Genomic DNA, 13,790 nt, shown 5'->3' with positions numbered 1-13,790 from the left:
GTGTGGCACCAAAGTATAAGATTCTCAGCAAGCATATCCTAGGTTTGAGTGGTAATTTCAACCCTCTTCATAGTATGCTTTAGCGATCCTTAAAATTTCTCAAAGGGCTTCATGTAGTCTTGTGCCAAAGCAGAGTTCACCATTCAGGAGTTGACTAGGAAGACCGGTATCACTCATGTGACGAATGTTCCCTATCCATCTGAGATGATCACCAATGATGGTAGCCTCAAAGTTTATAGCATGCGCTTTCTCAAGAACTACAAGGTTGGTAACATGGTCCTCCCATTTGGTGTTCAAGACAGATCTAAGTTTTGCAGATGGAAGCGCTCTAGCTTTTTGATATCCTGATGGTAGACAGTCCAAGTTTCACAACTGTAAAGCAGTGTTGATATTATAGCATGGTAAACCATGATCTTAGTTTGCACAGTAATGTCCTTATTCATGAAGACAGGACAGGATAAATGCCCAAATGTTGAGTGGGCAGCACCAATTCCCCTATCCACATCTTGTGAGCAGTTAGCATTTGTTGAGAGGAACCAACTTTTTTTTTGCTTTACGTCGCACCGACACAGATAGGTCTTATGGCGACGATGGGACGGGAAAGGCCTAGGAATGGGAAGGAAGCGGCCGTGGCCTTAATTAAGGTACAGCCCCAGCATTTGCCTGGTGTGAAAATGGGAAACCACGGAAAACCATCTTCAGGGCTGCCGACAGTGGGATTCGAACCCACTATCTCCCGGATGCGAGCTCACAGCTGCACGCTCCTAACCGCACGGCCAACTCGCCCGGTGAGGAACCAACTAGAGGGAAGATTATTCTAGACATGGCGCTGGTAAAACCAGGTGAGCTCTATAGAGAAAATGAAATGATAGATGCTATAGAGTGAGTAATCACAACGCTGTTTTAGGCATAGTGAAAAATAAATGTGTTAGAAAGGAAGATAGTGAAAGCAGGACCAATAAGCAGTACCAAGAGGTTGTTAAGACAGGGATGAGAGAATTTTTAAATAGTAATTATGATCAGTAAAAAATAATAAATAGAAATGTAAACAGACAATGAAATGGGTTTAAACCAACTGTTAGGGAGTGTGAAAACAGGTATTTACATTTAAAGGGAGTAAATGGTCAAGAGACACTATATTATAACAGGGAAGTAAAGAGATTAAGGAGGTGATGCAGGTTAGAAGGAAACAAAGTTAGGAATGGTTGTGAAAGTGAGGAGATATTGAAGGAACCTTCTAGAAAGCTGAATTTAGAAAGAATAACACGATGGCAAGCATAATTAGCAGTATACAAGTTTTAGTGAAAAAGGCAAGGCAGAAACAGGTTCCAGGAAAGACATTCGAGGAATCATTAATCAACAAGGAGTGTGTATATGTGAAGGTTTACAGAAGGATAATGTCCAGGTAGTAGAAGTAACTAGTACTAGTGAAATACTGAAATTTACTCATGATAACAAAGATATATACAATGAGATATAAATACTGAAAACTAAAAAAGCACTTTGAATTGATAAGATTTCTGGGGATATACTCATAACAATGGGTTGGGATACAGTACCATATCTGAAGTACTGTACTTACTCGATTACTGTTTGCGTGAAGGAGCTACAAATGAGTGGAGAGTTGCTATAGTCACCCCATTGTACAAAGGAAAGGGTGATGAACATAAAGTGGATAATTACAGATCAGTTAGCTTGACATGTAGTGCATGAAAGCACTGGGAAAGCATTATTTCTGATTATATTAAGCACATTTGCATAATTTGTTTGATAGAAGGCAGTTTGGGTTTAGGAAGCATTATTCCAGTGAGGCTCAACTTGTAGTATTCCAGCAAGATAAAGCAGATATTTTAGATTCAGGTGGCAAATGGACTGTATCATTATTGACCTATCCAAGGCTTTTGATAGGGCTGATTACAAGACTGACAAAAATGAGGACTACTGGGCTGCACAAAATAATGACTGAGTGGGTGACTAAATTTCTAGAAAACAGAACTTGGAAAATTAGAGTAGGTGAAGCATTATCTGATCCTGTAATGATTAAGAGAGCAAAGGGTGTCTGGCAAGGACCTTAGGCTTTTTGCAGATGATGTGTAATAGATAAGGTACACGATAGTGAGTGACTGCAAAAGGACCTCAACACTGTTGTAAGATGGACAGCAGACAATAGTAAGATTGTAAACAGGTTGAAAATTCAGGTTGTAGTTTTACCAAGAGGGAAAGTCCTCTCAGTTTTAATTACTGTGTTGATGGGGTAATGGTACCTACCTCATGGGGATTACTTAAGTACCTAGGTGTTAAGGTAAGGAAAGATCTTCATTAATGTACTCACATAAATGGCATTGTAAATATCCAAAAGTTACATACAATATATCTTCATTTGGTTATGAGGGTATTTAGTGGTTGTAGTAAGTATGAGTAAAGGACAGAGCATATGTCACTGGTAAGACCCTTATTAGAGTATGGTGCCATTGTATGGGGTCCTCACCAGGAATGTGTCGTGAAGGAACTGGAAAAGATGCAAAGGAAAGCAGCATGGTTTGTTCTGGGTGATTGCCAACTAAATAGTAGTATTATGAAAATGTTGGAAACTTTGATCTGGGAAGACTTAACAGTAAGGATAAAAGCTGCTTGACTGAATGATGTGTTCCGAGATTCACAACTAAGTATTTTTTATTTTCTACCTTGTCAATACATTAGTTGCTTAAGACGATTTATTGGTTAAGGTTAAAAGTGGTACATGTTTCGTATATTACTAACATCTTCAGCCATATAACACTGTTTAGATGAAAAATTCATATACTGACGAAGTATCAATGCTTTGAGAGAAAGTAAGTTGCCTCAAGCACCTAATGTATCGACAAGGTGGAAAATAAAAAATTCTTAGTTGTGAATCTGTTAAAGTGCGATACAGACCATGAAGTTATGTAATGTTCCAAGATGTCAGTAGATAGGGCAATGAATGATATTAGTTGACGAATAAGCTTGAATCAAGTTTTTAAATGTAGGCAAGATCATAATAAGAGGCTGAAGTTGGAATTCAAGAGGAAAACTAGGGTGAATATTTGCTTATAAAAAGAGGAATTAGAGACTGGAATACCGTATTTACTTGTGTATTAGACCCCGCCCCCTTTGGCTTTTTGAAACTAAGAAAATCTTTTAAAAAATCTTGCATGCAAGACCCCTCAACATAATTAGTCAGAGAAGAACAATGATTCCAGTTCGAAGTGGATACAAGTCTTATTGCAGCTCTGATGACATTGCATAAATTTGTGAATAGTTTTGTCCATACGACCCATGCAATGAAAACACGCATCAAAGTCCTGCGGTACATCTGTGTTTTGTAGTTAAGAATGTCTGCCAGCGTAATGGTTAGCACAATTAACTGCCAATAAACAGGTTGTAACTACTTTTTACTACGGAGTATTGAAAGGTGGATCCTTCCCTATAATATTGTACATCTTCTTATTCTCAGGACGTCGAGTTCAATTCCCCATACTGTACTGCCACAGATTTACGAATGGCAGGAAGGTTGATATGCGGTAAAAATGGTACATGTAACTCCCCTCCACTGGTGGCGTGTCTAAAATCAGCTGCACCACCTTGGGATGAAGAAACAAGTTTAGTTGAGAAATATTCACGGTTGTTGCTATTAATATAGCAGAAGAGATCATTAACAAAGTGACTGTTTAATATCTCGTAACTCAGGCCAATATAGGTATTTTTTGGAGAGAAGCAGGTTTAAAACATGATAAAAACTACCCATTCATAATGATTGTTTTACTCGGCAACATACCTAACAAATAATAATAATAATAATAATAATAATAATAATAATAATAATAATAATAATAATAATAATAATAATAATAATAATAATGCGCACAAACAAGACTTTTTCAGAAAAAGCATTGTGACTTTTGGGACTTTCCAGGATGTGAAGTGGACAACTGGTGCAAAGTAGTCGGATGTACGCCATGCTCGACACAGCGAGCTAATGAAAACCTACTGGATCTACCGAAAACTGAGTAAATGCCAGAATGAATAATGAAACTTATCATGGTCCCTAGTTGGCCGATTAGCAAATAATAAATAAATAAATAAATAAATAAATAAATAAATAAATAAATAAATTTTTACAAAATAATAATTTTATGTTTCCGCTTACTATTAACGATTTTTGGAGATGCCAAACAAAACGTACTAGGATATGCGTTAATAAAAAATGGAGAAACCAAACATACGAAATTAAACTTAATGTGATAAAACGCATTACTGCCACACCTGTACATATCCATAAATGAGGCAAAATTTCCTGTTATTTATTTTTATTCTTTCTGTTGTGGAACTTTTGGCACTATCCGGGCTATAGCATACCTAACCTAAACAATGTGGTTTCTTTTATTTCATTTACAGCTGTTTGGGTAAATCCTGCTGTGATAAATGTAGAGTGCATGAAATATACTTAAAAATAAGGGTCTAGCTTTCAACAGCTGCAGTTATCAAGAGAATACCTCCAGTCACTATGTATTACGTTCAGAAGTACAACTCGTAACATACGCTAGTTATCAGCTGGTGGTTTGGCACGCTTTCTACACAACTTTATTTGAAAGGAGTGGCTTCTGCTACACATACACCAACTGGGAATATAAGATACCATTTCCAGAAACCATTTGAGAATATATTCACACTGTTTGGACTCTATAGTCGGGAACAAAAGTATTTTTAAAAGGTTCAAAAAGATGGGACCTGGAATGCTCTCGATTGCAGTGAAGATGGCATCACTTGGAATGATGACACGCCGGCAACAGGGAAGTTGGCGGCGCAAGATGATAATTCAAGTGAAAGTAATGATGAGGTATACTCAGGTTGACTGTGTCGTAAGCCTACTGCTCAACTCACAGACACAAATGACTGACTATTAAGTTATTTTGTATCAATATTGCATAATATGATACCCTTATCCATTTTCCCTATGGTGTCAAATAAGAAGCGAGACCAATCTTCGTTCAAAGTTTTTACAACCGTATGCCCTTCCTAACGTCAACGTCATCAGAGAAATTAATGAGATATAACGAATGATGTGATATAAGAGTAATAAAAACTGACTATATTTACTTTATACATAGACCTAGGCCTAAATGTCATGTTCCCCATTTATTTTCTTACATTTAGAAATACTGCCTTCCGTCAAAAATAGCCAGCATAACTCAAGTAATTTATAAGTTTGTTAAAGAATAGTGTAGAATGTTTATAGGTACAATTTATAGCTCTTTGTAGCCTAGAAGTCATGTGTTCACTGCACAAAATTTGAGGTTATCACATATTGGACTCCCCTTTACTTTTTTTGGCTGTAAAAGTCAAAAAAAAAAAAAAGGGGGATCTAACACGCGAGTAAATATGCAGTAGTTAACAAAGGAGATGTTTAATATATTTCAGCTTCTTTGAAATTATCTAAGAAAAGACTAGGTAAATAAATGATAGGGAATCTGCCACCTGAGCCACAGCCCTAAATGCAGATCTGGGTCGGTCGGTCGATTGATTGATCGATTGATTGAAATCATAACAACATGTACTATACATGCAACCACTTACTCGTTCCACTAACTGACTCTCCACATCTGCTTTAAGCTCCTCGGCTTCCTCTAGTTTCTCGGGCAAGTTACCAACACTCGTCACCTGACCAATGCTCTCCAACTCCTTGGACATGTCTTGCAGGTTCTTCGCCATCTGCTTGCAGCTCTTCACTGCAGTCTGAAAAAGTTCACTCAGAGTTAGTACCATTAGAGATTCTCCTTAGCCTGCACCAAGTATCTGAATTACAAACATGCACTTACAGAGTAATCATTCAGTTTCTGTCGAGTCTGTGTAAGACTGCTCAGTTGTAAAGGTTCCTTGAGGAATGTCTGCTTCTCTTCTGCCCAGGACTTGATGGATTGGTACAGTGACATGAATCGCTCCCAAGAATCCAGAGTATCGCCAACCTGGGAACAATTTTTGACATGAACTACCTCCTTAAACTAATAGCATATTTAACATAACATATACACAAAAGGGATGAAATGAGAAACACAGAAGTCAGAGGTAGAGAGAGAGAGAGAGAGAGAGAGAGTTGAATACCGTACCCTAAACTGCAAGAGAAGGCAGAGATTGTATGGACAAATGATGAGAACAGAAGAGAATAGAGTGTCCACGGAGGAAATAATAGGAGGAAGGCAACGGGAAAAGCCCAGACAGAAGTGGATGGATACGGTGAAGGAGAGTATAGAGAAGAGAGGACTAAAAGTGGAAGAAATATTGGAGGAAGATAGAAAACTGTGGAGGTCCTTGATTCACAACCTGACCCAGAAGACTGGAAACAGGAAATGAAAAAGAAGGAGAAGAAGAAGATACACAGAAGCAAAATGTGGTATTTCAGAGTTAAAATGCTTTCCTCTTCTGTACATTACCATTGTTTCCATAGAGATATTATAAAAAATAAATGATAAAACTTAACTTTTAGGAGGCTTCAGAATGTCTTTAAGTGATGCGAGCTTTCTTTAGATCATTTTCTGTACAGGAAGTTCTATTTCTTGTTTGTTGAAAAGTCACTTTAGGACCAGTTTCTATCAAATGATCAACTCTGTACATTACAAAAATATTCCATGTTAAGAGCACCCGAATGTGAAACCTGAATGTTTTACGACCCATTCCTTTGGTTTACATCTAAAATACTATTCATTCCAACACCACCAAATTTTGCTCACCTTTTAACAACCAGAGCAAAATATATATGTAACATCAGCAGTGCATCTCCCTTAGCTCATCAACAAGGATGCAAAAAAACAAAAACAAAACAAATCATACAAAAATGCAAAATTCTGCCACAATATTCATGGAGGATATTATGAGTCATAATTTTTGTGAGCAAGTTAATAACACTAGTGCCTAAAATAAAGACTTACATGAGTACCCAAAAAAAAAAAAAAAAAAAAGTATTTTAGTCTATTAACCTCTTAAATGGGCATGATGTATATTTCTGTATGCTGAATGTTACAGGTTCGTAGGCATGACAAATATATATCTATTCAAGCTTTTACCACTAATATCTCCTGGGTATGATGAACAACTTTGCCGTGTCATGAATCATCGTCTTAATTGATGTTTTTTCCACAGGATGGCATGAAATACCACACTTCATGCTTCTTGAAGCTTCTTTGTTTTTATTTTACAATTGTGCGGTGCTACTTGTCTGCAGTTGGCCAAACATGGGAGCATTTAGTTCAAAGTGCAAATTTGAAATACTCAAAGTAGACCAGATTATTCAAAACTTACAAAAAAGAGTGTGAAGATCTATGTTTTCAGAAATCCTAAGATGAGTGATTTGGTACAGATTAAGGCAAGTCTGATAGTGAATGTGGTTCTGAGTATGAGAATGAACAGCAAGAAGAACAACATGACAAATCGGATGAAAACGAAGTTCTTGACATGTTTTAACCTTTACTGCCACACAGTGTTTCAAGTCTGAAATTCGCATTTGAGGTAAATGACCTTGCAGTTAATGAAAAATGATTCATGATGCCACTAGCATGATATGTAATTCATAAATTTTCCCAGCTTTTATTTGTTTCAACTTCCAGCTGTAACATACAGACCAAAGACTAAATTCCAACCAGGTAAATGAACTTGAAGTTAACACGGCAAAGTTGTTCATCATACCCAGGAGATATTAGTGGTAAAAGCTTGAATAGATATATGTAATTGAAAAACGAAAATCCACAGCCTGTTTCCAGTCATTCGACTGAATCAGGAATGGAATGAATGAAGCCCCCATCTAGCGGCAAGAATAGGAATTGTGCCGGGTGCCGTAGCCTGTCGCATTCCTCTGGGACAATGATTAATGACTGACAGATGAAATGAAATGATACTGGAGAGTGTTTCTGGAATGAATTATGACAGGGAAAACCCGAGTACCCGGAGAAAAACCTGTCCCGCCTCCGCTTTGTCCAGCACAAATCTCACATGGAGTGACCGGGATTTGAACCACGGAACTCAGCAGGGAGAGGCCGGCGCGCTGCCACCTGAGCCACGGAGGCTCCCATACGTCATATGTAATTCATGAATATTATTAGTTTTTATTTGTTGTAATGCTAGGCTGTATCTTATAGAAAAAAACCCCCTTCAAATTCCAAACATGCAACTGACCTTGCAGTTAATGTAAAACTGGTCAAAAATGTCTCTAATATTAAAATTAATTGGTTATAGTTCCTTTGTTTTACTTTTTGTATCACAGATTATATACTACTAACATTTCTGCCTATCCTGCCATGTAACAAAACTAAACAATGCACAGGGCAGGTTACCCAGTTAAGAGGTTAAAAAGAGCTCTCAAAAAAAGAAAATATTTTTCTTCAAAACTTTGGACTACTGTATTTTAGGGACAAATTATAGCTGTTAGGCAATTAAAGAAGTGTATCGAGTTTGACTGCTGAGAAAACCGTCATAAAAATGTAAAAATATCACTTTTTGGGATGTAATGTTAGCCGACAGCTGGCAACAGTGCCGGTATATTTAAACAGCCATTTAAAATACACTTTTATTGCAGATACACCCACATATTATATTTTTTTTGAGACCTGTGGGGAGTCTTTTTTTAAGGAATGTTTACTGTATGATGTGGAATGTTGTTGTAAAATATTTTATTTGTATTCCCTTCACCTACCTAGCCTGTATGGTGTAGAATATTGTTGTGGAATGCTTTGTTCGTATTCCCTTTATCTACCTAAGTAACTACTAGATTGTAAATCGTCATAGTAAGCGATATTTTTTTACCTTCCGGCAATTTCGTGATGCAGACTTTTGAACAGGGTGTCTTGGCCCCTGTCTATTTTAGAAGTGTGTCGTTACTAATTCTGGAAGATGGAAAGTTCGCGATTAGTGTCTATGTTCTGGAAGATAGTGAAAACAATGCGACTGGATGAAAGGTTATGATTGGTGGATCTGGGTGGTGATAGGCAAGCTCCTGTGCACTGATTGGTCACTCAGTAATCACACCAAGGCCAGACTTCCCTTTTTAAGCAAACGAGGCAGGATTTCATGGTCTTTCGGTTCGCTCATCAGCAGAGCGATAAGATGCACGTCGGCGAATCCTCCCTCCCGAGATGGGCTACCTTGGAGTAAGCACTGTCGATTTCAGTTCCACTTTAATTCACTTTTGATGTTCGCTTGTATTTTCACGTAGGAGTTTGCCCTACTCGCCCAGACTCGCCACTCAATTTCTCAGATGTCTTAGAAAGCATGTTAACCTTCATTTAATATTGTATTTTGTATCTTGTGTTTCCTCTTACCCTCAATATTGTATTGTAGAACTTTGATTATGCTAAGATATATTTAGTTAACCTCTTCACCTAATAGCAAAGCTCTTCGCAAGTACATCTAATTTGTATTTCGTAAATTGTGTAACCGGATGGTGTGGATAGATGAATTTTGTTCGGAATTTACCTTGTAATGTTTATTCTGGAAAATAATATCTCAAATCAAGGGATAACCATTGACTTTCTGGAAACCTGCAACGTTTGTATCTCTATGGCCTTGGTAGGCTTCCCACACCCGTTCCACGTTCCTTAACTATAGTCGCCAGGTTACCCAACCTGATATTTGTGTATTGGCGCAGTTCATCTGATGTTTGTTGTATGTTAAGGTTTTTAAGTGCCGTGTAATTTGATTTGTTTTCCTTTCTTAATTGTGTATTGTGTAACCACCAAATAACGGTTACATTTTTGGATTCAGAAAAGCTTACTCCATTAAAAGAAGTGGGAAACCCAAATGTGAAATATGATAACTTTTCATGTCCATGCAGGCAGGAAGATTGTCAATTAAGGTCAATCTTTGTCCCACAGATAGTCCAATTAACCTTCAAACTTTGATGATGATGAATATGATGAAGATTGTTGTTTAAAGGGGCCTAACATCTAAGGTCACCAGCCCCCCTACAAACTTTAATCTTCACTCAAGATAAAAGAGAAACCCTGGCAACCTGAGATGTGTTCAGCAATAGTTAACTGATCTATTAAATATTTCAGCCCAAGTTGACGTGTTTTGAATGTCTAGCTTGTCCTTGATACAAACCCAGTACCTAAGAACATGATGTTCACTAAGTATCCAAGCCACTCAATAAACTTACTTGTTGCTTCTTCTCGTCAAGCCATGACTTCACTTGCTGCAGTTGGTCTGTGAGGCTGCTCACTGTGTTCTTTATGAGATTACGCTCCTCGTCATCTTGAGTCTTCTCACAGATCACTTGGCCATTCTTGGTTAGACGGTCCAGCTTATCAGTGATGCCACCAATCTCTGACTGGATTTGCTGCAATTATTTACATAAATTTAGACTGACAGTCCTTGTGGATATTATTTTTACATGCCAATTTCAATTTTGTTTGTAAAGGAAGTTCTATTGCTGCAACTTACAGAAAGATGTTCCTTGAGTTCACGTGGCTCCACCGAGCGATCCTGAAGCCTGAGCTCGGCTTTTTGTAGCCAATCTTGAACATGGACCACATCCTGATCATAGTCAGAACGCACCGTGCGAGCCCGTTTAAACTGCCGTTCTTTGTCATCCATGGTGCTCAATACCGTTTCAGCCAGCAGTTCTAAAGACGACAACTGGAACCCACAAGAGAAATGTAATTTCAATTCAGAATAAAGAAACACATAAAGGACAAATATTCAAATTCACTCTTTATATTAACAGTTAGGTTTGAACTCAATCAAACTGTGCGCATAAAACAGCTTCGGTGTTGGAATCATATGAGACATATGGAGGAGGACAGGTTGCCTAGGAGAATATTGAACTCAGCCGTGCAGTGTAATAGAAGCAGAAGGAAATCAAGTAGACAATGATTAGACTCGGTTTTATAATGATTTAACGATGAGAGATGTAGAATAAAACAAAGCCACAGAGCTAGCTGCAAATAGAGAATTGGGCTGGTTATTTAATTCACAGAGGCTTGCAGACTGAACTCTGAAAGGCATAACAGTCCATAATGAAGATGTGTATGTACTGTATGTATAAAAAGTTGTCAATATACTGTATGACATGCAGTTACAAATCCCTATCTTCAAAAATCTACCCGTTTAAACTGCCGTTCTTTGTCATCCATGGTGCTCAATACCGTTTCAGCCAGCAGTTCTAAAGACGACAACTGGAACCCACAAGAGAAATGCTTTGGGGGGGAGAGAGAGAGAGAGAGAGAGAGAGAGGAAGAGAGGGAGGGGGGCGGGGCTCTCTTTGTTGAAGTTTAGCATAGCAGCCCACTTGGCTGAGGAAATCTAAAAACTGGATTTGTTTCTTGCAAGTATACAAAACAAATCACAAAATATTGAAGTACTGTAAATCTACTGTCAATACCCTCCATCTCATTATCTTCAAGCATATTATTGCCTTTGTGATGATCAATTAAATGCCAAATAATAAATTTTTAACATTTATGCATTGCTGTACTTGCTGATACACTGCAAAGACTACTATTTATTTCAAAGATGTCAATTACAAGTAAAATTGACATGTAAGTATTAATCATTATTGATAGAAATTAAATTCATGTCAGCATGTAAAGAGTACAAAATAGTATGGCAGAACATACAAGGGAAGAACCCATGAGGCAGAACATGAAATGAGGAGATATGGAAAAGAATGGGGTTTATGTAAATACCCTCAAAACTGAGAATGAATCTGAGTTCTTGAATTGTCACAGTGATTGTTACTCTTACTATTTGTCAGTCCCGACTATTGACTGTAGTATTTGTACAGACATGGAGATTAAGTGATACAGGTCTTTAGTTGGGGAGAGGGGACTGTCCTCCAGAACAGTACAATTTTTAATTTTATATAATTTGGTTTATTCAGTCTTTTGTAAATGTGAAAATTATATCTCCAAGTCATTAGAGACATGTCCAACAAACTCTTTCTAACTAAAGCACTGGAAGCACATTGTTGTCCTTCACACAAAACAAAGAACTGCATACTTGAAATATACTTTCGGTTCATTAGGTAGTGTAGTGTAGAGTACATAGAGTATATGTTGAAGAGAGATTGAATACAGAACAAATATGACCTAGACCACCATAGCACAATCATATCCAATGCAAAATCAGAAGGCAGTGGGTTTGGTTCCATCTGGTGTCCAGCTGGCCATTTCTGTTCAGTACTTAACAACTGTTTGGCATGTAGTATATGTCCTCGACATGGTCTAATATGCTTAACACGTTCACTGCGTATTAGCAGAGCATGACATACCCGCCAACCTGAGCAAAATATTTGTGTGGAACTCTTTAAAAGTTGTAATTATCAAAGTTTTGTACATTGGTAGGACGAGTTCTATAGAACTCGTGTACTTATACCACTCACGCGCTTGGTGCGTGACCCGCACGGTGGTTGAAATCGAGAAGTACTACTGGTCACCAGACGGATCGCGTGCCACGCGCGTTGGTAGATTACTGTGCATTATTTACCACAAATAGCAGACAAATGCATAAAAGTATGTTATAGACATAAATATATTCGTATTTACACTTCTCTATTACAGAATTTGACACACCGAAATGAAATATTTTGGCTAATTGGGTAGGTCTCGTGATGTTGAAGGAACCACATTGTTGGCCATCACAAAAAAATACAAATAAAATGATAACATAAGCATCACGACGCAGTCAAAAATGATTACTGAATGTTCTTTCAAGTTACTTAAAAATGTGATGAGGAATTAATAACAATTAGAAGTCCTTTCGTGTTATACACATATATGATGCAAGAATAAATGACAATTACCAGTTCAGTTCTTTTACTGAACATATTGCAGTAGTGGAATTTATTTATTTCAAAAGCGGAACCACTCGTAATTCTCCTGAATAATTAATAAACAGAAAATGCAGTGTCTTAACTGAAGTGGTCTTGCTCCTCAAAGATCCCATAAATGAATGACGACGTATGACGACAACTCCGGAGAGGAAATATGCGGGTAACGGAATACACATGCGCAAATATGGCTACGGATGAATCTGCTAGTAGACTGAACTTACACGATGTGCGGGATGACAATTAGAGCCTTTCTTACTATGCGGGAAACCTGTGATTTACATTTCCTAGCAACCGTACCATGACGCGCTAGCCGTGTGCTCCGCACCCGCTTATAAAGTAGCATCACGTGCCCAGTGCGTGATCCGCATTGAACGTGTTAAAGTTTCTTTCAAGTACAATGCAGTTATGAAACCTAAATATTCACTTAAGGGCTATAGATAGGGATTTATTCCTAACTACAGGACAATATTCATATGAAATCACATGAACAGTTTGTAACGGGGTATTTTCTATTCTGTGAGGAGCACAACATGAAATCAGACATGTTCCATTGCGGGGTGGGATAGAGAGTTACACTGTCCCCTATTGCAATCGAAAACTTGGCAACTCTAGCTCCAGTATAACCAATCATTCACAAACCCTGATATACAACTAAGAATATATCTTAACAATGCATAATAATTTACAAAATATTAACAACATGATTACATAAATCCTTTGAAAATTAGGATTTAATATCTTATCAAACATGTTCTTGTATCAGGATTTCACCTGTCTTGAATCTGGATTATGTCTTTCAAAAGGATCAACTCACCTCTTGTGAAATGTCACTGGGTACAGACTGCTGGGTTGATGTATAGTGTTCCTTGGTCTGTATTATAAGAGTCTTCGCTTTAGAGACAGTGTCCTCAACTCGAGATCTCAGAGCCTAAAACAAAACATAGTTCTAAGTCTT

At 37.7% G+C, this 13,790-nt stretch overlaps 1 protein-coding gene across 1 annotated transcript in view; it reads right to left on the bottom strand.

Moving 5' to 3' along the window:
* The window catches only part of Msp300 (Muscle-specific protein 300 kDa), a 589,230-nt gene that overhangs the window by 22,298 nt on the left and 553,142 nt on the right, over positions 1-13,790 (bottom strand). The window contains exons 93-97 of the mRNA XM_068229229.1: positions 13,650-13,763; positions 10,447-10,641; positions 10,163-10,342; positions 5,838-5,984; positions 5,596-5,754 (exon numbers count right to left, since the gene is read on the bottom strand). Coding sequence (XP_068085330.1) covers positions 5,596-5,754; positions 5,838-5,984; positions 10,163-10,342; positions 10,447-10,641; positions 13,650-13,763 — 795 coding nt within the window. The remainder of the gene's footprint in view (positions 1-5,595; positions 5,755-5,837; positions 5,985-10,162; positions 10,343-10,446; positions 10,642-13,649; positions 13,764-13,790) is intronic.

This window comes from Anabrus simplex, chromosome 9 (assembly GCF_040414725.1).
Source record: "Anabrus simplex isolate iqAnaSimp1 chromosome 9, ASM4041472v1, whole genome shotgun sequence".
Classification (NCBI taxonomy): Eukaryota; Metazoa; Arthropoda; class Insecta; order Orthoptera; family Tettigoniidae; genus Anabrus; species Anabrus simplex.
Note: the sequence above shows the minus strand (reverse complement) of the source record. Positions and strands in the feature narration are given on the sequence as shown.